Here is a 22404-nt window from a genome sequence, read left to right on the forward strand (position 1 = left end):
GATGGCGTCCCAAGTGGTGGCTTACCTGCTGTGCCCAATGCCTGCCCAGAGACAGGACTGCAGTAACTTCATCAGGCACTGCCTGCAAGGTTGAAGTTGCAAGTTACACTGAGATTTTGAAGCCAAGGTGCTGACACACACCAAGCTTGTGAACACAAGCTCGTGAACAATGTTCAAATGTGCATCTCATAATCATTGTGGACTGAACTGCAAAGAGATCATTGCCACATGTTCAACATTATACATACTATTTTAAATATGATCTTGAAAAAAATCAAATTCATTATGTTATCAAATGCAGTCCAAAATTTTAATAATCATGTGACAAATATAGGGTACAGAGAGGTGGAGTGAAGAGAATGTGGGATGTTCACTTGGTAATTAATACGTTTTTGTACTGTTTGAAGTTCTGTGATGAGTTAATTGCTTTTAAACTGGGCCTGGGGAAGAGCTTAGTGGGTAGGTGTACCAGATTATATGGCCTCAACTCCTGAAACCCTAAGATGTTAAGTACATAACTTCCAGTAAAGTTATTAAGCTTTGTGGGCTTCAGTTTTCTCCTAGGTAAAATGGGGACAGTAATAGTGTCGACTTTACAGGATTCTTATGCATTTAAACAAATGACCACACGCAAAGTATTTAGAAAAATCACAGTGTGGAGAAAGCACTCTATCAGTGTTAACTTCTATTATGGTTGGAGCTATTAAGACCCCTACAGCTGGAACCTAAGGTGAGGGAACAGTCAGGCCACTGTTTCCCTCCCAGGTTGTGGTGATCAGTCCCAGCTTGCAGCTTCTGCTGTTTCTTGCATCATGCAACATCTCTTGGAAAGATGATCTGGACTCCCATGTGGGAACTGTAGCTACCCATGAGTTGGGTGTTGCACCCTGACCAATTTCCATCAATAGGTCCTCTTGGGCATTGAAACCATTCTGCACTGACTCTTAGTGTTTTCCTGGCCGTTGGACTTCACTTAATTGTCTTCAGGGCCAGCAGATTAAGTAACTATTCTGGCTCTGCACATATGCGGTTTCCGCTTTGTCATTACAGACTTTACTCTCCACTGTGAATTATTTTCAAACTATGTCTTCCCTCTGCCTATCAGCAGAAATCTACATTAAGAGACTGAAGATGAAGGAGATTTAAGGCAATTTGGTGGATAGAACCTGTCTGTGTTGGTCTGCTTAGTGCTGCTATCAGTCAGAGAATGCTTGAGACTGGATAATTTATAAACAATAAAAGTTTATTTGGCTCACAGTTCTTTTTTTTTAAATCGTGTTTATTTATTTATTTTACTTGAAAGGAAGAGAAGGAAAAAGACAGACATAGAGCTCTTCCATACTCTGGTTCAGTCCCCAAATGGCTGCAGCAGCCGGAGCTGGACCAGGCTGAAGGCAGGAGCCAGCAGCTTCATCCTAGTCTCCCACGTGGGTACAGGGGCCCAGCATCATCCACTGCTTTCCCAGCAGGGAACTGGATTGGAAGTCGAACATCCAGGACTTCAGCCAGCATTTCAAATGATGGCTTAACCCACTGTGCCATGATATTGGCTCCATGGCTGTCAGTTCTTGAGGCTGGAGGGTCCACAAGTATGGCACCAGTGCCTAGTAGGGTCTCCAAGCTGCACCATCCTGTGGGTGAAGTGGAAGGGCAAAAGAGTGCAGGAGCCGGAGAAAAAGCAGGGGCTGCACTTGCTTTTCAAACAAGCCTACCCTTGTGATAACCAACCAGCTCCCACGATGGTGATGTCAGTCCACTCTTGAAGACAGGATTCTCATGATCTAGTCGTTTCTTGGAAGTCCCGCCCCTCAACACTGCTGTACTGGGAGTTGAGTTTGTCCCATAGACTGGGGTGGACACATTTAAGCCATAGCACCTGTGTTTCTTGAAAAATGCTAACTTGACCTAAGTGAAGCTTCAGAAGAAAGAATTCTACAAGAAATTCCAGGCACAAGAAAAAAAAAATTTTAAAAGAGCAAGAAGCATCCATTGCTGGTTGAACAAGGAATTGGCCACAGCTGACCATTATAGTTAAACTAGGATGTACAGTGGGAAGGCAGAGAACCAATGCATGTCTTACTTCATTTTAGACAGAGTAACTATTTCTTTTTTAAAAAAGATTTATTTATTTGAAAGTCAAAGTTACACAGAGAGAGAAGGGGAGGCAGAGAGGGGTGGGATGGGGGGGTCTTCCATCTGCTGGTTCACTCCCCCAGTTGGCTGCAACAGTTGGAGCTGCACTGATCTGAAGCTAGGATTCAGGAGCTTCTTCCGGGTCTCCCACACAGATGCAGGAGCCCAAGGACTTAGGCCATCTTCCACTGCTATTCCAGGCCACAACAGAGACCTGGATCGGAAATGGAGCAGCCAGGTCTTGAACTGGTGCCCATATGGGATGCCAGCACTGCAGGCGGCGGCTTTACCCGCTACATCACAGCGCCAGCCCCAATAACTATTTCTTTAAACATGACATGCCCTAAAAGCAACGAGTATGCCTACCACAGCCATCTGAGTTCCTTCATTCTTCAGTAAATGAAACCAAGTCATCTTGGAAAGCTCATCTGAAGGTGCCTTTGTCCACATGTCTGGTGGTTGGTGCTGCCTGCCAGCTGGATGGCAGCAAGGACAATGCCAAAACACTTGCATGTGGCTCAGCCTGTGGCCTGGGCTTCCCACCACGGTGCTTGGTGCTTGTATTCCCTTCTTCCCTCCCTCCCTTCCTCCCCCTTTCCTTTCCTTTCCTTTCCTTTCCTTTCCTTTCCTTTCCTTTCCTTTCCTTTCCTTTCCTTTCCTTTCCTTTCCTTTCCTTTCCTTTCCTTTCCTTTCCTTTCCTTCCCTTTCCTTCCCTTCCCTTCCCTTCCCTTCCCTTCCCTTCCCTTCCCTTCCCTTCCCTTCCCTTCCCTTCCCTTCCCTTCCCTTCCCTTCCCTTCCCCCCTCCCTTCCCTTCCCAAATGGCCTTGATAGCTGAGGCTGGGCCAGGCTGAAGCCAGGAACCTAGAACTCCATCTGGGTCTCCACATGGGTGCAGGGACCTAAGCACTTGGGTCATCTTCTGCTGTTTCCCAGGTGTATTAACAGGGAGCTTGATCAGAAATGGAGCAGCCAGGACTTGAATCTGCACTCTGAGATGGGATGCTGATGCAACAAGGGCCACTTTACCCCATGTGCCACAGGGCTGGCCCCAGTAGTTGGATTCTAAGAGCTGGCATCCCAAGAGAATCTGGTAGAAGGTGTGTTTCCTTTTATGAGCTAGCCTCCAAAGTAACAAAGTGGCACATCTGATGTTGCCCAGATCAAGGTAAAGGAATATAGACCTCACATTTGGGTAAGAGGAAAGTCAAAGCCATGTTGATAGAAGGAAAGTGTTGTGATCCTTTAAAAAAAAAACACATTGCCACAGCAGGTGGGGAAGGTAAAATGCCTTCCCATGGGGTAATACACAAACAAATCCTTAAATGATGAGCAACTGACAGCTAATTGAAGGGGGTTAAATGCATTCTAAGCAGTGGGGAACCATAAAGACTTGCAAAATGAAATAATCTAAAATCCTTCTTGAAACCCCATACTGTTTGATACATTTGGGTCACACAGAAAAGTGATGAAAATTGAGGCCTGAGAGATATATGAGATATGGATTATGAAGGATTTTTTTAATGTCATGCAAAGCATTAAGCATTAAGATTTTGTCTTAAAGGACGGTGGAACCACTGAATAGTTTTAAACTTGAACTACATAATCAGATTTGCATTAATAATATATCACTTAGGTACATAGTTCTCTCTCTCTCCTAACAATGCTATTCCCGTGATACTCCAGCCCTGGGTTCTGTATCTGTCTGGTTCCTTGAAAATCCAGACCGCTCTGTGGGAGATGTGAGAGGAGCATTCCCTTCATTATCCAAAACAGCTTCCCAGGGTGTCCTGCTGTACACTCCCAAGGGAGACCTGTTGGATTAAGTGTCACCAGAAAGTAGAGCAGTCAATAGTTCACAATGCTTATATTGAAAAGGAATCAATGCTTTAAGTTTCAGTGTTGAATTTTTAAGTGAGTTTCTGTTCTCCATAAGATTTCCATGGCCGTTTCCCCTGTGGGTGTTCCTGTGACTAAGAAATGGATACCTTGATGTTCATGAGTCCACCTGAGTATATCCTGAGTATATTAGCATTTGTCAGATGAACACAGACACTGCTGTGGTTTAAATATGTCCCCTAAATCCATACGTTGGAAATTTGGTCCCTGATACAACAGTGTAGGTAGCTGGCTCTTTAAGAGGTGACTATGTCACCTCTGAAATGGACCGATATCCTTATCAGAGGAGTGGGATTTTAAGAAAATTATTTATTTATAAATTTTTATTTGAAAGACAAAAAGATACAACACACACACACACACACACACAGGGTTGGGGAGAGAGAGGAAAGAAAGATTTTCCATCCACTGATTCACACCTCCCCCCACATCCCCTCCCCTGCTTTTCAATTCAGAACAGCTAGGGATGAGCCAAGTTGAACCAAGGAGCCTGAAATTGAGTCTGAGTCTCTTATGTGGGTGGCAGGAATCTAAATACTTGAGCTATCACCTGCTGCCTCCCAAGACATTAATTGAGAGCGAATCCATGACTGAAACACAGGCATTCTTGTATAGGATATGGGCATCCCAAGGGATGTCTTATCTGTTACTCCAAATGCCTGCCCCAGAAGTGGGATTGCTACTGTGGGAATAGGTTTGTATAAAAGTGAATGCAGCCGGCTGGTGCCGTGGCTCACTTGGTTAATCCTCCACCTGCGGTGCTGGCATCCCATATGAACTCCGGGTTCTAGTCCTGGTTGCTCCTCTTTCAGTCCAGCTCTCTGCCATGGCCCAGGAGGGCAGTGGAGGATGGCCCAAGTGCTTGGACCCTGCACCTGCATGGGAGACCAGGAAGAAGCACCTGGCTCCTGGCTTCGGATCGGTGCAGCTCCGGCCATAGCAGCCATTTGGGGGGTGAACCAACGGAAGGAAGACCTTTCTGTCTCTCTCTCACTGTCTAACTCTACCTGTCAAAAAAAATAAAATGTGGCTCCCTCTGGCTGTGTTGTGTGTGGTCCTTTGCCTTTTTTTTTTTTTATAAAGATTTATTTATTTATTTGTAAGTCAGAGTTACACAGCAAGAGGAGAGGCAGAGAGAGAGAGGTCTTTTGTCCGATAGTTCACTCCCCAATTGGCCGCAACGGCCGGAGCTGCGCTAATCCGAAGCCAGGAGCCAGGAGCTTCTTCCTGGTCTCCCACGCAGGCGCAGGAGCCCAAGGGCTTGGGCCATCTTCCACTGCTTTCCCAGGCCATAGCAGAGAGCTGGATTGGAAGAGGAGCAGCCAGGACTAGAACCGGTGCCCATATGGGATGCCGGCGCTTCAGGCCAGGGCGTTAACCTGCTGCGCTACAGCACCAGCCCCCAGTCCTTTGCCTTTTCACCTATGCACCATGGGACAAAGCAGCAAGAAGACCCTCTCCTTGATCCCAGGCTCTCCAGCTCCCAGAACTGTGAGAGAAGTACATTTCTTTCCTTTATAAACTACCCACCTGCAGTATTTTGCTACAGCACCACAAAACAGACCAAGACAAGAGCTTTTCAACTAGGGTTGAATATGAAATGATACCCACATCAGGAAACTTCAAAATCACTGGGAATTAAAAGGGAGAAGTTGTTCAGTCTGTATCTCATATGCTTTACTCTAAAATCCACCTACCTTACCTGTGGAGTGAGAAGGCATTGTTATAACACATAGGTCCACTCCCTACAATTGTTTGACAGCTGGTGAAACAAGAGGAAGGGTTCTAACACATCTGACTTAACCCTTGCAGTGCTTGCTCACTTTGGGGGCTCTCACTCCTAGTGACTGTGTATCTCCTGGTTCCAAACTCAGACCTCAATGGTCTATTTCCATCTATCTGGGCCTTTTCAAGAGGAGCTGCCTAAGTATGGAATGCTTGTCCCACAAGTGTTATCCCACAAGAAAATGTCCTTATCAACTTTTGGCTAAGAAAAAATTAATATTGAACCCATATTTAAGCTTAAATGCAATGTCAAGGAATGTGTTCTTTCTTTACTTCTCCACACCCCATAGAACTTGACACCTTTATTCAAATCTGGCGATGTGAAGTCTCCAAGGAAGCCAACTGAGCTATGTGCTCCTACTGAGAACCATTCTCTGATTCCTCATCAAAGGATGCCCATTTTATTGGAAGAGACTCAAGGTAAGGACTTGTTCGACTCATAGTGAACAGCTTGTCTCAGGGATGGGCCCAGCATGAAGGAATCCTTCTGTGTGTGAGTTGGGGTCCCTAGACAGACCCTCAAGCTAGAAGAGCATCACTGGGTAAATGAGGATTACATGCACCGAAAACAATGTCTGCCCGGAGTATCGACCCTAGCTAGGCATTGCATGCTGGCTACCATTCTGCGTTAGAATCATCTCTACAAGGATTGAATGGAGCTGCAATAATCATATATAGCACACTCTTTTGCCTCTGACATCTTGCACTCAGTGTGCTTTTGACATTCACCCATGTTGTGTGTTTCAGTAGGCTCTCCTTTTTGTTTGTAATACAACATTGAATGAATTTGACACAGTTTATTTATCGGCACTTGGTTTGTGTCCAGCTTGAGGCTATTATGAGCAAAGGTGCTACAGAAATTTGTATGTGTGAACATATATTCTTAGTTCTCTTGTGTAAATATCCAGGGGGTAGAATTGTTAGGTCACGCGCTAAGTGTATATTTATAAGAAATTATGGCTGGCGCCGCGGCTCACCAGGCTACTCTTCCACCTGCAGCATGGCACCCCGAGTTTAGTCCCGGTTGGGGCGCCGGATTCTGTCCCGGTTGCCCCTCTTCCAGTCCAGCTCTCTGCTGTGGCCCGGGAGTGCAGTGGAGGATGGCCCAAGTGCTTGGGCCCTGCACCCGCATGGGAGATCAGGAGGAAGCACCTGGCTCCTGGTTTCGGATTGGTGCAGCATGCCGGCCGTAGCGGCCATTGGGGGAGGGGGGCGAACCAAATGGAAGGAAGACCTTTCTCTCTGTCTCTCCCTCTCACTGTCTAACTCTGCCTGTCAAAAATAAATAAATAAATAAATACATAAATAAATAAAATGAATAAATAAAAAGAAATTGTTGGGGCCATCACTGTGGTGTAGTGGGTAAAGCCACCGCCTGCAGTGCCGGCATCCCATATGGGCATTGGTTCAAGTACTGGCTGCTCCACTTCCCATCCAGCTCTCTGCTATGGCCTAGGAAAGCAGTAGAAGACGGCCCAAGTCCTTGGGCCCCTGCACTCACGTGGGAGACCTGGAGGAATCTCCTGGCTCCTGGCTTTGGATCAGCACAGCTCCAGCCATTGTGGCCATTTGAGGAGTAAACCAGTGGATGGAAGACCTCTCTCTCTCTCTCTAACTCTGTCTTCCAAATGAATAAATAAATAAATAATTTTTTTTAAAAGAAATTGTCAAATTGCTCTTCAAAGCGGATGCACCTTTTGGAGCTCCCCACAGTAATGTATGAGGATTCCAGTTGCTCTGATGTATCTTTCTCAACAGCTGGTATTGCCAGGCTTTAATTGTAGTCATTCTATTGTGGTTTCAATTTTAGTTCTTCTGATGACTAATCGTGTAGGATTTTTTTGTGTCAATATTCTCTTTGTATATTTAATTTTATTACTTTATTTTTTTAAATATATTACTTTATTTGAAAGTTAGAATCAGAGAGAGAGAGAGAGAGTGGGAGAGACAGAAATAGAGATATCCACCCACTGGTTCACTCCCCAGATGGCCACAATGGCTGGGGCTGGGCCAGGCTGAAGCCAGGAGTCAAGAGCTTCTTCTGGTCTCCCTCTGAGGAAGCAGGGATCCGAGTACTCGGGCCATCTTCTGCTGCTTTTCACCAGCTAGTGGCAGGGAGCTGGATAGGAAGTGAAGCAGCTGGGACATGAGCCCATGCCCATAGGGATGCCGGCATCGCGGGTAGCAGCTTTACCTGCTATGCCACAACGCTGGCCCTTGTGGATGTAATTTTTTAATTAATTAGTTAATTTTTAAAGATTTATTTATTTATTTGGAAGTCAGAGTTATACAGAGAAAGGAGAGGCAGAGAGAGAGAGAGAGAGAGACAGAGAGAGGTCTTCCATCTGCTGGTTCACTCCCCAATTGGCTGCAATGGCAGGAGCTATGCTGATCCAAATCCAGGAGCCAGGATTCTTACAGGTCTCTCACACAGGTGCAGGGGCCCCAGCACTTGGGCCATCTTCTACTGCTTTCCCAGGCCATAGCAGAGAGCTGGATCAGAAGTGGAGCAGCCAGGTCTCGAACCGGCACCCATATGGGATGCTGGTGCTTCAGGCCAGTGTGTTAACCCACATCACCACAGTGTTGGCCTTGTGGATGTAATTTTAAAAGTGTAATAACCCTCAAGTAATTCTTTTCGTTTTTTTTTTTTTTTTTTTTGACAGATAGAGTTACACAGTGAGAGAGAGAGACAGAGAGAAAGGTCTTCCTTCCGTTGGTCACCACCCAAATGGCCACTACAGCTGGAGCTATGCAGATCTGAAGCCAGGAGCCAGGTGCTTCCCCCTGGTCTCCCATGTGGGTTTAGGGCCCAAGCACTTGGGCTGTCATCCACTGCCCTACTGGGCCACAGCAGAGAGCTGGACTGGAAGAGGAGCAACCGGGACTAGAACCTGGCGCCTATATGGGATGCCGGCACTGCAGGTGGAGGATTAACCAAGTGAGCCACGGTGCCAGCCCTCAAGTAATTCTTAATGGTAATGTTAATTGTGTTATGGTTTGACAGTAATAATTTGTTTATATTTTATGAACTTCTCATGGAACTGAATTTTCAGCCAATGATAGATTCACAAGCTTCTGTATTTAATTAAAGACCACTGATAACACTTGGGATTCAACCTGAAAGTACTTAGGATAAAAATACGGGGACCTGAGAGCTCACATTTTGTCAGCACTGTCACCTAGGATTTCCTTCACTGACTCTCCTTTATCCACCTGCCTGATGCAATTTTCAGGGTAGGGGGCTGATGGTTTCTCTAGGCCTCCTCCAGCTTTTAAATCTATGCCCATCTTAATGACCATGCTCAGAGGAGCCATTGCTAGATGTTACTATTTAGGGCTGGCTAAGCAATGGGATAGCGTGTCTGTCACAGATTGATGATAGCATCAATTTGTCTTAAATTGTGAGATGCATCATGCTTGCAGAACAGTATAGCAAGTGTATACATGTAATTTAAAGAATGCTTATGGATTAAAACCTTGCAAAACAAATACCCAGCCCACAAACTGGACTTCACCACCTCCCAGAAGCTCTCCCATCCTCCACAGAACCACTCTCGCTCCCTGCAGAGTACTGCTATTGCCACACTTGGGATCATCCTTTCCCTGCCTTTTTTTTTTTTTTTAAATAAACTCTGTACACTACATAGGTTCTCTTTTTGTTTTAAAATAAAAAATAAAGATATTATTTACTTACTTGACAGAGTTACACAGAAAGAGGGAAAGACAAAGAGAGAAACAGATCTTCCATCCACTGGTTCACTCCCCAGATGGCCTCAATGGCCAGCACTGTACCAAGCCAAAGCCAGGAGCCAGGAGCTTCATCTGGGTCTCCAACACGGGTGGCAGGGGCCCAAACAAATGAGTCAACTTTCACTGCTTTTCCCAGGCCATTAGCAGGGAGCTGGATGAGAAGTGGAGCAGTCGTGATGTGAAAGGGTGCTTGTACTGGGTGGTGGTATGGTCAACGGCTTTACCTGCTATCCCATGACACCGGATCCTGTACATGACACAGTTTAAATCTGGGTTTTTAACTTAATTGATATGAATTAACATGGATTTTTTTTGCTAAATATTGTGAGATTCTGTCATGTTGATGTGGGTAGAACTAATTAATTTTTATTGCTCTGTAGTATTGAAGTATGTGTGTGTGTATATTTTTATGTTGTGGTCATTTGTGGAAAGGAATAGTAACTAATGGAACAGAATAGAAAGGAAAAGAATTGAATACAGAGGAATAAAATCAAACAGAGAAAAATGAGATGAAATACCTGAGACTGTAATTCAGGTCATTATAAGCAATGACATTATGAATGTTGTCATACATGTAACCTGGTGCATGTGAGAGCGCTCTTCTAGGAGGATTAGAGTCAGATCATAGAGTTCTCGAATGTTCAGCCTTACAAGACAGTGACAATGGCTCTCCAAAGAGTTACACAAATCTCTGCCACCTGTGTGAGACAGGCCATGTTGCTCCTCACCCTTGTCAGCCTCGGCATACCACACATTTTCATTTCTTCTACTCAGGCAGGTGTCTAACAACATCTTACTAAGGGAAGGTGGTAATTTTAGTCTTTAAAATTCAGCAAGAGGACTGTGCTTTTTAATTGGACACAAAGTTTATTTATACCTAACATGTTTGTTTGAATTTGTAGCCAATACTCTGTTTTTTTCTTTCTACTTGTATCAGTGTATTTTCATTGTATTTCTTCTTAATTTCTTTGTACTATATTTTCTAATTATTATGTCATTTTCTTCCTCTTAGTATGAAAGTTATATAGTTATATATAAAGTTATATAGTCTGTATCTATTCATGTTGTAGTTATCCCTGTATTGATACAAGGTAAGTTTTCAATTTTTTTTTTGTCAAAAAAGTATTTGTTTATTGAGAGAGAGAGAGAGAGAGAGATGGGGAGACAGATGGAGAGACAGACAGAGCGAGCTGCCATTGCTGGTTCACTCACCAAGTGCCAGGCTGAGCTGGGGGATGAAGCTGGGAGCCTGGAGATCATTCCAGGTCTCTGTGGGTGACAAGAACTCAATTACTTGAGCCTTCACTGCTACCTCATGGTCTGCATGAGCAAGAAGCTGGAGAGAGGAGATAGAACTAAGAACTGAGCCTGGGTACCCTTAGCCAGCATCTAAACACCAGGCCAAACACCTGCCCAAGGACCCAGTCCCTGCTGTGGACCCTGGGCCTTGCTGGGCTTTCAAGCACAAGCAACTTTAACTCTCGGCTCAGGGCTTGGAATTCCTGCTTGAAAGTAGATTTCGGACTACAGGTGCTTTATTGTCTTGTCATATCAGTGATGCTTTTACAGTGTTTTAAGCAGCATTTTACCAGTTGTGCTTAGCAACTTGTAATCAAGTGCTTTAATGAAGAGACCAAATAGCACCTTCACTGCCAACCCTAAGGGTGACATTGTCTGGGACTGTTCAGTGGTGGTTGGAAGCTGTGGTGTTTAAATGCACACTTCTCGTGTTGGTAATTACCATTCCTCCTGAGTAGGTCTTCCTGATTAACTGTGTATGGGAATTTTGCCAGGGCTGCAGGGCTGGATCCTCAAGGGTGCAGATTAAGGGTCAGCAGCATCTAGTTACTGACTGCATTTTCCCCTAGGCTGCTAAGCACCTGCACTCCCAGGGAGACAGGGCAGGGACCTTGGCAGGCAGATCTTCCCTGGAATGTGGCAAATGTGATCTCCATCCTCTGTGGGTCTTTCTTTCACGAGGGTCACAGAGCAGCTGGTCAAAGCGTTGCCATTAGAAACAGGATTTCTGGCCATGGTCCACCATACAACCTGTTTAGCTCTATTGCTCCAGGAGGGCACCTGCTGGTCATGTGAAGCTCTAAAGCCACCCCAAGCTTCCACGCGCTTTCTTTTCTTTCTTCTAGGATGACTAATCCTGTCCCAGAGAGGAATCATGGTTATTTGTGTGTGTGTGCCTCAGCTCATCAGAACCTAGTAGGTTCTCTGAGGATTGGTAAGAAACTCTCCTGGAGGCTCTTCTTGGACAGAAGTCAGTGCAGGCTGTAGGTGCTTAAAGCATCCCATGAACCGTTGGGTCTTAATGTTCCTTGATGGCAGAGAATTCCATATTCCTCCCTCTCAGAACCACGAAGACACTTATTGAACCCCTACCTTTTTCTTTTCTTGCATAGAGCATTCCCTACTCCCATCCTGGTCTTTTTGAACATTTACCTCCTATGAATGTCCCAAATATCTTCTTAGGATAAAAAGCCTTGCAAAAGTGTCCATACATATGGCCACTCTTAGTACAGACCCCAGAGTCTGTGGGGAACACAGTGCATAAAACATGGACCCTTGAACACTAGCAAATGTCCAGGCTGCATTTGCTCTGAGCACTGCTCGCTGATAGAAGAGCAGCATGGAATCTTCCCTGGAAGCTGTTTCTCCACTATGTGTCGCTGTTTGAGAGCCATGGACTGTCCTGACTGACTCCGGATTCCTGGTAGAGTCCACCCAACCCAAGAGTGGAACTTGGACCACGTTCTTCCAAGAGCTGCCTCTTGGGGATGGTGGGGGCTTTCCTAACATCTCTTGAAAAAGATTCCCCAGGGCACATGAGGCTTGCCCAGGAGCACCTGCCATGGTTCTTTGGATTGTGGAGAGGTAGGGGAAGACAGGATGTGGCTTGTATCTTCCCTAGATTTGTTTCTCCATAAAGAAAAATTCTCAATCACTGCCTCGTTTTATTCAGTCTCCTCCTCCTCCTCCTGGCCTTGGGTAGCCTGTGGGAAAACATAATCCCAACAGTAACCGTGGCTGGCAATGGCAGGGACTCCTCCCCCCAGCTCTGGGGTGGGGAGGGTATGTGCCCTTAGGAGCAGGTGCTGCAGTCTCTGGAGTGAAGGTCATTTTCCTGTGACGTTTTGGCTCCACGTGGGCATTTTTGGTATTATCCTAATAATCAAAGTTTTATGATGAATATTTCACAAAAGTACTTACTCATATTCCGAATTGGAGGTTAGGAATGGTGCATTGATCCACTCTCTTTGCCTTTGTATTTTGTTCACAGGATACAGATACACAACATTTTATTCTACAAGGGATGAGAATCTCTTTATTTAAAGAAGTGCTCACTTTGATTAAAAATAGGAAAAAAAGACAAGAAAAAAAGAAGGCAGCAGTGTATACCAGAACTGCCAGTGTGAGGTGCCGACTGCGGCTGTGTTAGTAAACTCTGGCATGGTAGGTACTGGAGCAACCATTGATTGCATCACAGAAAAAGTGTTTTTTTTTTTCTTTAGCGAAAGCAACACTGTTGCACAGAAAGATGAATTATATTGATCCCTGCTTACTTTAAATTAAGCTTGACAGTAGGCCTAAGGGGATTGCATCATTCGAGGGAAAAAGCAAACAAAAGCCGGATAAATCCCGGCAGTTCTCATCCTCTCTTTTTTTCCCCTTCAATGCCATGTGTTCCAGGAACATTGTTACAACATCTCTCAGAGGTTCTTGGCCAGGCTGAAAGCCCCATCACCTTCTTTTCAATCCTGGGATCGCAGGTGCCCCCATCTTATGCGGTCTGGTAGCTGAGTTTTTGAGAGAGCCCTGAGGGAGGTGTGAGCAGCATGGTTCTGAGACCCCTGGCAAGTCATTTCCTATTCCCCGGCCTCCATTGTCCTGATGCAATGTCAAGAGATTTTGGTTAAAAAGTGGGGAGCTCAATGAAGAAACTGCATTTCAAAAACAAAGTGTCCCTTTGAGGACTGCCAACTAATGGCTGTAAGATATGTACTTACCCTTTGTGGGATCTCTGACTCAGAGCTGTTGGAGGAGCAATGAGGCTGTCCCCGACCTCACCCCATATGAGAACCACTTGGTGGCAAGTGCCACGTGGCCAGCTCCACCGCGGACTCCTAGCAACCCTTTTTCAGTTCTGCATGTCCTCTGCTCTATGTCCAGGAGTCCAGATTTCCGGCTGCAGAACCACAAATATGAGCACAACCGGAAGAAAAGCCACAGAGAAGTCAGAGTGGGGCTGGGCTGAGCCAGACCACCTGGTCTTTTCCCTGCCCAAGGCTGCCTCCATGGAGGTGACTGCCTTCCCCTGCATTATGCAAACTTGCCCTCAGATCCCCATCTGGTCTCTAAAGTATTTAAATTGGGCATCCGGGAGCTGCAGATGCCTTGTTGCTTGGCTCAGCAGCTGGGGCTGCAGGAGCCTGTAGCTGAGAACAGACTGCTTCCTCCAGCGGCAGCCTCAGCATGGCTTGGGACCAGGTGCTGGATCTGAGCATGACTACGACTCTGAGATGTTATTACTGTGCTTTTCTTGGTGCACTAAATTACATCCCATCTTACCAAATGGCTGTGATCTCCCCCAGCCAAGGGACCACACGTTGCCTTTCTCCTGATCTCCCTGTGATGGGAGCTCAACAGTAGTGCAATGAATGAACAAATGAGCTTGGTGGCAGGAGCTCTGGATCTGAACCTTGGGTTGGCCACTCAGAGGTTGTGTGGAGCTTGGTTTCCTGATCTGCCATGGCCAGCACACAGGTTAAGTGGCTCGTGCTAGGCCCCAAGTAAACAATGGTCACAGCATGCCTGGGAGGGTGGGAGCAGCAGACTCTGTATTTCCTGGTCCCTTGTTTCTCCTTGACTCTGGGGGGTCATGGTTATCATAGCACACACAATCTGGAGAATGCTTGGGAGGGCTGTGGGGTGTGACAGGGCCACTGGATTGTCCTAGCCTCCCAGAGATCTCTGGAGACCCAGGTGAGCATGGTCGGGGGTTGGGCCTCCCACCTTGCTTACTCCACTTAGTCGGTGTCACTACCCAGCCCTGCCTCTGTAGGGCTCAGAGCCTTGCAAGTCTCCCTTGGGGCTTCCCTGGTCCCCAGTCCTGGCTCTTCATGCTCTACCTGGCTGCCATGGCAACAGGTGCCAGGGTGATGAAGGAGGGAGCTGGCTCTGTTTCCTCCCAGTCCTGTGGATGAGGATTTTCAGAACACAGAGACTGCACTCCCCTGGAGCTACCCAAGCTATTTCTTTGCCCCTGCTTGGCTGAGCTCCAACCCCTGTCGGCAGCACCATGAGTGCCAGCTTGACCATTTGCGAGTGGAAGAAAGTCTTCTATGAGAAGATGGAGGTGGCAAAGCCAGCAGACAGCTGGGAACTCATCATAGACCCCAGCCTCAAGCCCGGTGAGCTGGCCCCTGGCTGGAAGCAGTATCTGGAACAGCACGCCTCAGGCAGGTGAGAGGCCTGGTGGGGAGGAGGCCTGCGGGCAGCCCCTGGATTATGACCCCGGGCACCTTCCAAGGAAGGGGGGACAAAGCCAGGAAGTCTCATTCTCAGGTGAGAGAGCAGAGAAAGAATTTCCAGGTAGTTACAGAGAGAGGAGGAGAGACACAGAGAGAGATCTTCCACCCACTGGTTCACTCCCCAGAGTGCTGCACCAGCCAGTGTTGGGCAAGGTGGAAGCCAGGAGCCAGGGGCTTCATCTGAGTCTTCCATGTGGGTGTCAGGGGCCCAAACATTCAGGCCATCTTCGCTGCTTTCCTAGGCCATTTGCAGGGAGTGGGATCAGAAATGGAGCAGTTAGAGCATGCATGGGTGCCCATATGGGAGGCCGGCATCATAGGGGATGGCTTTACCTGCATACCACAGGGCCAGACCCACTGGTTCCAGTCTTGGGTGGACCAGACTCCCTGGGTGACCCAGGGCAAGTTAATTCCAGGCCTCAGTTTTCCACACTAAATGAAGAACAGTAATCGCCTCAATGACCCTGCAATCTTCAACATTTAAAGACTGGTGGGAACTGAGGGGTGGGGACTATGAGGTCCACTGGAGAAAGCCTCCTGGGGTGGGAGGTGGGACTGTGTTCAAATCTAGGGTCTGTCTGTTCAGTCAATTCAATCCAATTTGATGCAAGAACATGTCTTGACACTTGCTATGTGCTAGAAACTAGCTCTACAATTAACCAGCTCTTTCAAATTGGCAAAGTCCCTTTCCTCCTCTGGCTCTGTTTTACCATTTGCAAAAACAGGCAGTGATCTTTAGATGAGCAATCAGATTTCTCCCAATTCTCATCTCCAGGTCTGTGACAGGAAGGCTGAGCTTGGAGCACAGTCTTGGCGGCCAGGCCCCACACTGTGGAGGAGCTGTGCACCTCCTACATGTCCCTCCCTCTCCTGGCCTGTGAGCTGGGACTGGGAGCACAGAATTCCCTGCCCCAGCTGCCTCAAGCCTTCCCACAGGGTCAGTACAACCCTCTTCTCTGGGCCTTTGGATTCAAGGGAGGCCAATGAGTGGCTGTGTTCTAGGGGTGTGGCTGGGACTTGGACACCCAGAGTGGGCGGTTCACATGTGGATGGGTGTGGAGCCCCTTGTGGTGTCGAGGGTGGGAACCGAGGGAGGAAGACCATGCACTCTTGCTCCAAGACCTGGGTGGCAGCAGGAGTGGGGAAGGGGTGGGGAGGGGGTCTGCTTGGGGGAGGGGAATGACTCTGGGTTGACCAATTTAAAGAGATGTAGCAGGAGGGGCCTGGAAGCATGAGGACTCTCAGCTGGCTGGTGGGAGCACAGAAGGACACCGGGCGAGGACTCAGGAGTCTAGGGGCTGAGCGCAACAGGTTCACTACTCCTCTTGTCTCAGGTCCAGCTGGTCCAGTTCCTGGCTCTCAGCTGGCCTCAGGCAGGGCTAGAGAACTCCTCTCATGCTCATCTGGGGGACAGGCTCACTCTACCTTTATGCCTTTGGATGCATTCGCCCTGGTGTCCTTGCGGTTCTGGTGCAGCACAGGGCTGGGGTTGGGGGAACCCCTTCCCGGCTCAGGACCCATCAGGATCCTGTGCCTTGCCAGCCCCACCTGTGCTCACGCTGTCAGATCTCTCCAGGGCTTGAGGCTGGCTTGGATTCATGAGTCCCACAGCCCGGGCCCAGCAGTGTTTGGCATACAGCAGGGGCTGAGTGGGAGCTACTGTACAGAATGGAGTTTCTCATCAGAGGTCTATCAAGGACATCATACATTGGATCCAGAGAGGGCCAGTGATGAGAGCTGGCTCCATCCAGTACATATCCCCCCTGCCTCTGATGCCTCTGTGTGTGACAGGGGCCTGGGAAGTTATCTCAGACTCAGCGCTCTGTCAATGAAGGTGTGTGAAGAAGGGGATGGGATGGGTTGGTTAATGAGCCCTAATCATTTACCTTCACGCTTCCTGAAGTTGCGGCTCTTGGGATCCAGGTTGGACAAAGCAGCCTGTGTATACAGAAGTGTGTTTTAGGGGTGTGTGTGTTGGGGGGGAGGTGGGGACTGGGATCCACTTTTCCTATTCCCTCTGCAGGCTGAGTGGGATCTAAGGGTGATCTGTCAAGGGACAGAGAATTGTTCTTTGTGAAGATGTAAGGATCACACCCAGTAGTCATTCACAAGCCTGTCTGCCATGCATCCTCTCATCACCAGTGGTTTACTGTGGACCCACTGTGTGCCAGGATGTGTGCTTGTCACAGCTAGATGCAAGGTGCACACATCAGATGGGGCAGAGCATGCCCCTTATTAGAGCCACTGAAGGGTGAGCAGTCAGTCGCCATCACACCGCATTTTACAAGGCTATAAATGAGGACCCCAGACCAGAAGCGGCCCTGGGCACTATCCAGGTGCAGTCCCGAGTGCATCTGGCTTGCGGGGAGCTGAGCCTGGGAGGGCTGCAGGAGGCCCGCTCCGGGCACTGCTGGGTGCCAGGTGGCTCCACTGCCGGGCTCTTGAGGAGACTGCTGGGGTCCCAGGGGTGCTCGCCAGGAGGAGGCCGGAGCTAACGCACCCACAGGGCAGTAAACACTCCGCCTCCACTTCCAGGCCTCGCCTCTGTGGCCTCCCCAGGGAGGACTGTCGCTGGGAGGCGACACCTCCCCCACCCCTCCTTCCCCTGCCCGCAGGTTCCACTGCTCCTGGTGCTGGCACACCTGGCAGTCGCCCCACGTGGTCATCCTCTTCCACATGCACCTGGACCGCGCCCAGCGGGTGGGCTCGGTGCGCATGCGTGTTTTCAAGCAGCTGTGCTATGAGTGCGGCACGGCGCGGCTGGACGAGTCGAGCATGCTGGAGGAGAACATCGAGGGCCTGGTGGACAACCTCATCACCAGCCTGCGCGAGCAGTGCTACGGCGAGGACGGCGGCCAGTACCGCATCCACGTGGCCGGCCGCCCAGAGGGCGGACAGCACCGCAGCGAGTTCTGCGAGGCCTGCCTGGAGGGCATCATGCACTGGAAGCCCAGCGAGAAGCTGCTGGAGGAGGAGGCCACCACCTACTCGCTCCCGGATGCCTCCAAGCTGGGGGCCCCGGGGAGCTTGGGCTACAACTTCTTCTCCCTTCGCTGGTGCCTTTTCTGGGCCTCCCTCTTCCTGCTCGTGGTCTACCTGCAGTTCTCCTTCCGCAGCTCTGCCTTCCTTTAAAGTGGGGCTGAGCGGGGCTGCGGGAGGCCAAGGTGTGGGCCTGATTCTGCTGAGAGTCCATGTTTGACCCTGGACAGTTCACCCGCCGCTCTGGGCCTCAGCGGAGTCCTCTGCAGGATGAGGAGTTTGTATTAGGAGATTTGTAATGGTCCTTCCATGAAATCTTCCGGAATGGGTGTGGGGGGCGGGAAGGGAGGATTTAGAGCAGGCCGGCCTTGGAGTTAGTGCTAGTCCCACAGTGAGGGATCTTCTTCCTTTCCTTCTCCAGTTGCCGCTTTGCTTTCTTTCCTAGCCTGCACTCCGTTAGAATTTCTCTTCACCTTGCATAATTGTCTGTCTCCGCTGCCTCTGACCATCCAGCCGTGGTTGCCTTGGCAACCAGAGGCCCTGCCCAATGCATGGGGACAAAGTCACCTGGTCCCTCTCCTGGAGAGCCTGCTCCAGACGTTATGAAATGCTCCAGTTTTACTCTGGATTTAGGGTGCACTTGGCTGGAGTTGTCTCCAATATATTATCCACCAATCACATGTGGCCCTTTCAATTTAACTTAATTCAAATGAAATACAATTAAAAATTCAGTTCCTAGGTTGCATCCAGCTCAAACTAGGCCAGAAGCACACGTTGCTGGCAGGGCATTTGCTCTGTGAAGAGGCACCGTGGCTTCTGGGAAGCTGAATGCCAAGGATGCCAGGAAGCGAGCAGGTCCAGGGGACTGTTTGTTCCCGCCTCTCTCCACTCTGGGAGCATCCAGAGGATATGCAAGGACAGCACTGGGGTGAAGTTGTGCCAGCAGCACCTCTTAATAAGTTGTGGCTTGTGTAGGATACGTGGCCAAAAATGTGTCAAGGGAGAGGATCCAGCCTCAGACCACCAGAAAATCTGAGGTCTTTTAGATGAAGGCTGCAAAGGGTGGAGGTGGAGATAGGACAAGGGAAAGGGACAGGGACAGGTGAAGAGAGATGCGGTCTAGGGAAAGTTCCAGAAGAGAAACATGCTCCTCTTCTCTGCAGCTAATTCTTCTGAGTGTGTAAGTGCACCTGTGTCCTTGTCACACTGAACTAGGACACTTTTCTGACTCTGCATGCTCCTCTCACTATTGCCATGCAAATTTCTGTGGTTCTTTCAATGTCAAGGTCCCCAAGGAGTGGATTACATTCACCTCCACCTCTTATTTCCTCCTTAATCCGTGGAAGCCTCATTTTCATGTTCTTGACACTGCCACCCCACACCCCATGGCCAACCACAGAGCCACTTCGCTGCTTGCTCCTTTCTTGCTGTATCCACTGGCCTTCGTCCTCCCATTCAGGGCGCCACTCGCTCCTCCATATCCCAGTCCTCTTCTCTCCAAGGTGATGTTCCTTGTTGAGCCCTTCCCTCGCCCATCCCTTGTGTGTTGGGGGTCCCCAGGTGTCTCTTCTCTCTCTGCTTGTTTTCCCTCAGGGCCCACCCACTCACAATGTAGGTTTTCACTGCTTAAGAACTCCAGGTCTGCATAGCTCCTGTCAGCATCGCCACTGAGCTGGGGAGTGCCAGACCTTCAGACTCACCGACCTGCCTGTAGGAGCTTCAAACGCAGCCTGATCAAAACCGCCCCACTGCACGCCACACTGAGCAGTCACTGTGTCCCAGGGACTGTGGGTTGTTCTCTCCAAGTGCTTCTGGGTTGACCTTTCTTTTCTCCCCAGGGCAATCACTTCATGGATCTTGCCTTAGTAGCCCCCTTCATAATTTTCATGCTTGCTGCTTCTCCCCTTATATTCCACCCTCCACCCTGGCACTGTCCCCAGGGTGGTTTTCTGGTAGTCAGATATGCTGGGCACACTTCCCTGTTACTCATACAATGCTCCTTCCTGCTGAAGCCTGAATGTAGTCTCATTAGCCAGGCACATCTCATTTCCCAGATAACAATAATGCATAACCTTCATTGAGAAGGAGTTCCATGCACACACACAACTCATACACACACGCACAGCCCCATTTTCTGTCTGAGGCTTAGGGAGCTTGAGAAATGGGTTCCTAGTGACCTGGTTAGCAAGTCACAGTGCTGAGGTCAGAAGCCACAGTCCCTCTGACTCCAGAACTTGAACTGTCAGTCCCCAGGCTACTTTGTGGCTATGATTAAGACAATGTCCTTCAGATTCTGCTATTCAGTTTCCCCAGGATGCTGCTCCCAGTTGGTTTCTGGACATTTCCCCTTCAGTCTCAACTTGACAACTAGCTTCCTTGTGAAGCTCACAGTCCCCAGTGGCATTAGGAGCTCACTGCTTGAGGCGACCTCTGCTGCCTCTGCTCCTGCATTGTCCTTGCTAGCATGCACCTGGGGCTGTCCACTATTGCCAGTTATGTCTCATCTTTCTATCCCCAGAACCTGGCATGAAGCACATGTTCAATGAGAAGAGCTGACTGACTAAACCCTTGTTTTATTGGATGCCAAATTCCCTGTGATAGCTCCCTCCCTCCAGGAGCCACCTTATGTGTGTTTCATGTACCCTGGTGCTGCCACGAACGAGACAAGACAAACCACCACCCCTGGAAAAACAGGGCATGGAATTCATATTTCAAGGAATACAGATGCATTCGTTCAATGTTCACGCAGAGACTCCCAAACATCTGCTCTGCTCTATTTTGTTCCTGCCGTGTCCTGAGTTCCAGGATCACAAAGATACACATAGTCCCCAACTGGGAAAGGCTGAAAATGGGGGGGGGGGGGCATTGTGAGGTTGTCAGTGCTGTGCTAGTGAAGAGGAAACCTAATCATTACTCGCAGGTGAGCTGGTTGGGATGGTTTATGGAAGAGCAGGTATCAGGGTGCTTGTTTTGAAGACGTGTAAAAGCATATCCCGAAGTCATGCTGCAATGACCGGGGACTAAGAGCATTCCAGCTGAGTGAGGAAAGACAACCCCGAAGCAGAGATTTGTCCTGTTCAGGGTATAGTAAGTGGCCAAGTACTAGAAGAAGGCAGGAGGATGGAGTGGGAGTGGGAGGGGCGTGTGGAATCTGGGAGTGCTGACTGGAAGTAGGGCTGGAGTTGGGTGCAGACAGCTCCCTCGGGTAAGGAAGAAAGTCTTTCTGTGGGACAAACATTTATCATCATGTTTAGAATGCTTCTGTAAGAGCAAAGGAAAAGTGCTGAGAAGCATCTCTACCCATGTGCCTCCCGCCAGCATTTGAATGTCTCCGTGTACGCTCCAGGCGCTGTGCATGTATTAAAGGAAGAATTCAACCCCGCCCGTTCTGTACTTTCTCCATGCATCTTTATTTCCCACGAAGCTAACTAAGAGTCTCTGTTTTCATCTTTAGGTATAGAAATGAATGATATTTTAAAGTGTTCTCTGAGTAAGGAAAATTTGGACTGCAAATTACAAAGCTAACAACTCTGGTGAAGTAACAGAGGCAGTTGTTTTATTTAATGCTGGAAAGAAAGCCAATAAACTAATCTACTATTCAGTGGATACCGACAGTTTGTTTCTGGTCCTGATTGTTTACACATGTTGAATTCAATTGAATACAATTGTGGGTGATCTTTTATGCTTCCTTTTTTGTTTCTTCTTACAATACAAATGAATTATTTCCTTAAATATGTTAATATGCACATATCTATATCTGTTAGATACAGTAGATTTGCTTTGGTAATATGTATCTCAATTTTTATCCCAAGTCTTTGCCCCAACATGAGAGAAGTATTTATAAATAACATGCACAAATAATGTGCAAAAATGAGAGCAGGATTAATTTAAAATGAGATAGTGGGACTACGTTCAAGAATGAGTGCAAGTAATACTGAAAGGAGAAAAGCTCTTCGTGAGAGTGCCGGAGAAGTGCCCACGAGGAGAGAATGTAAAGAAGAAGGCAGGAGAAGGGGCCAAAGGGAGGCTGTTCCCATGTCCAGCAGTCCCCTTCATGGGAAAGGGTGTGGTATCCTAACTGAATACACAAATGGGGTGGAGTTCAGGTGAGGTTTAGTGTTCATGAGGATTTCTGGAGCTTCCCTGTGTCTCCACATTGAATTTAGCTCACGTGATCACCATAATGTCTCATTCCCCATCTGGATTAGATATAGGTGCCTCATGGGAAAGTGAGCATACTGGATTGACACGTAAGGGGGTGGAGTCACAATACAGGGCCACAGAAACTGTGGTACACCCTCCCAGCTCATTTATCTCA

The 22404-nt window shown here is 48.3% G+C and overlaps 1 protein-coding gene across 1 annotated transcript; it reads left to right on the top strand.

Annotated features, from left to right (window-relative positions):
• The first annotated feature begins 14875 nt into the window (after positions 1-14875).
• On the top strand, positions 14876-21814 carry RTP2 (receptor transporter protein 2). Its single transcript, XM_002716371.5, has 2 exons — positions 14876-15039; positions 17723-21814. Exons 1-2 carry the CDS (start codon positions 14876-14878, stop codon positions 18237-18239), a joined length of 681 nt encoding a protein of 226 aa, XP_002716417.1. The 3' UTR covers positions 18240-21814.
• Positions 21815-22404: the final 590 nt, after the last annotated feature.

This window comes from Oryctolagus cuniculus, chromosome 4 (assembly GCF_051225735.1).
Source record: "Oryctolagus cuniculus isolate XC-2025 breed Fujian yellow rabbit chromosome 4, ASM5122573v1, whole genome shotgun sequence".
NCBI lineage: Eukaryota > Metazoa > Chordata > Mammalia > Lagomorpha > Leporidae > Oryctolagus > Oryctolagus cuniculus.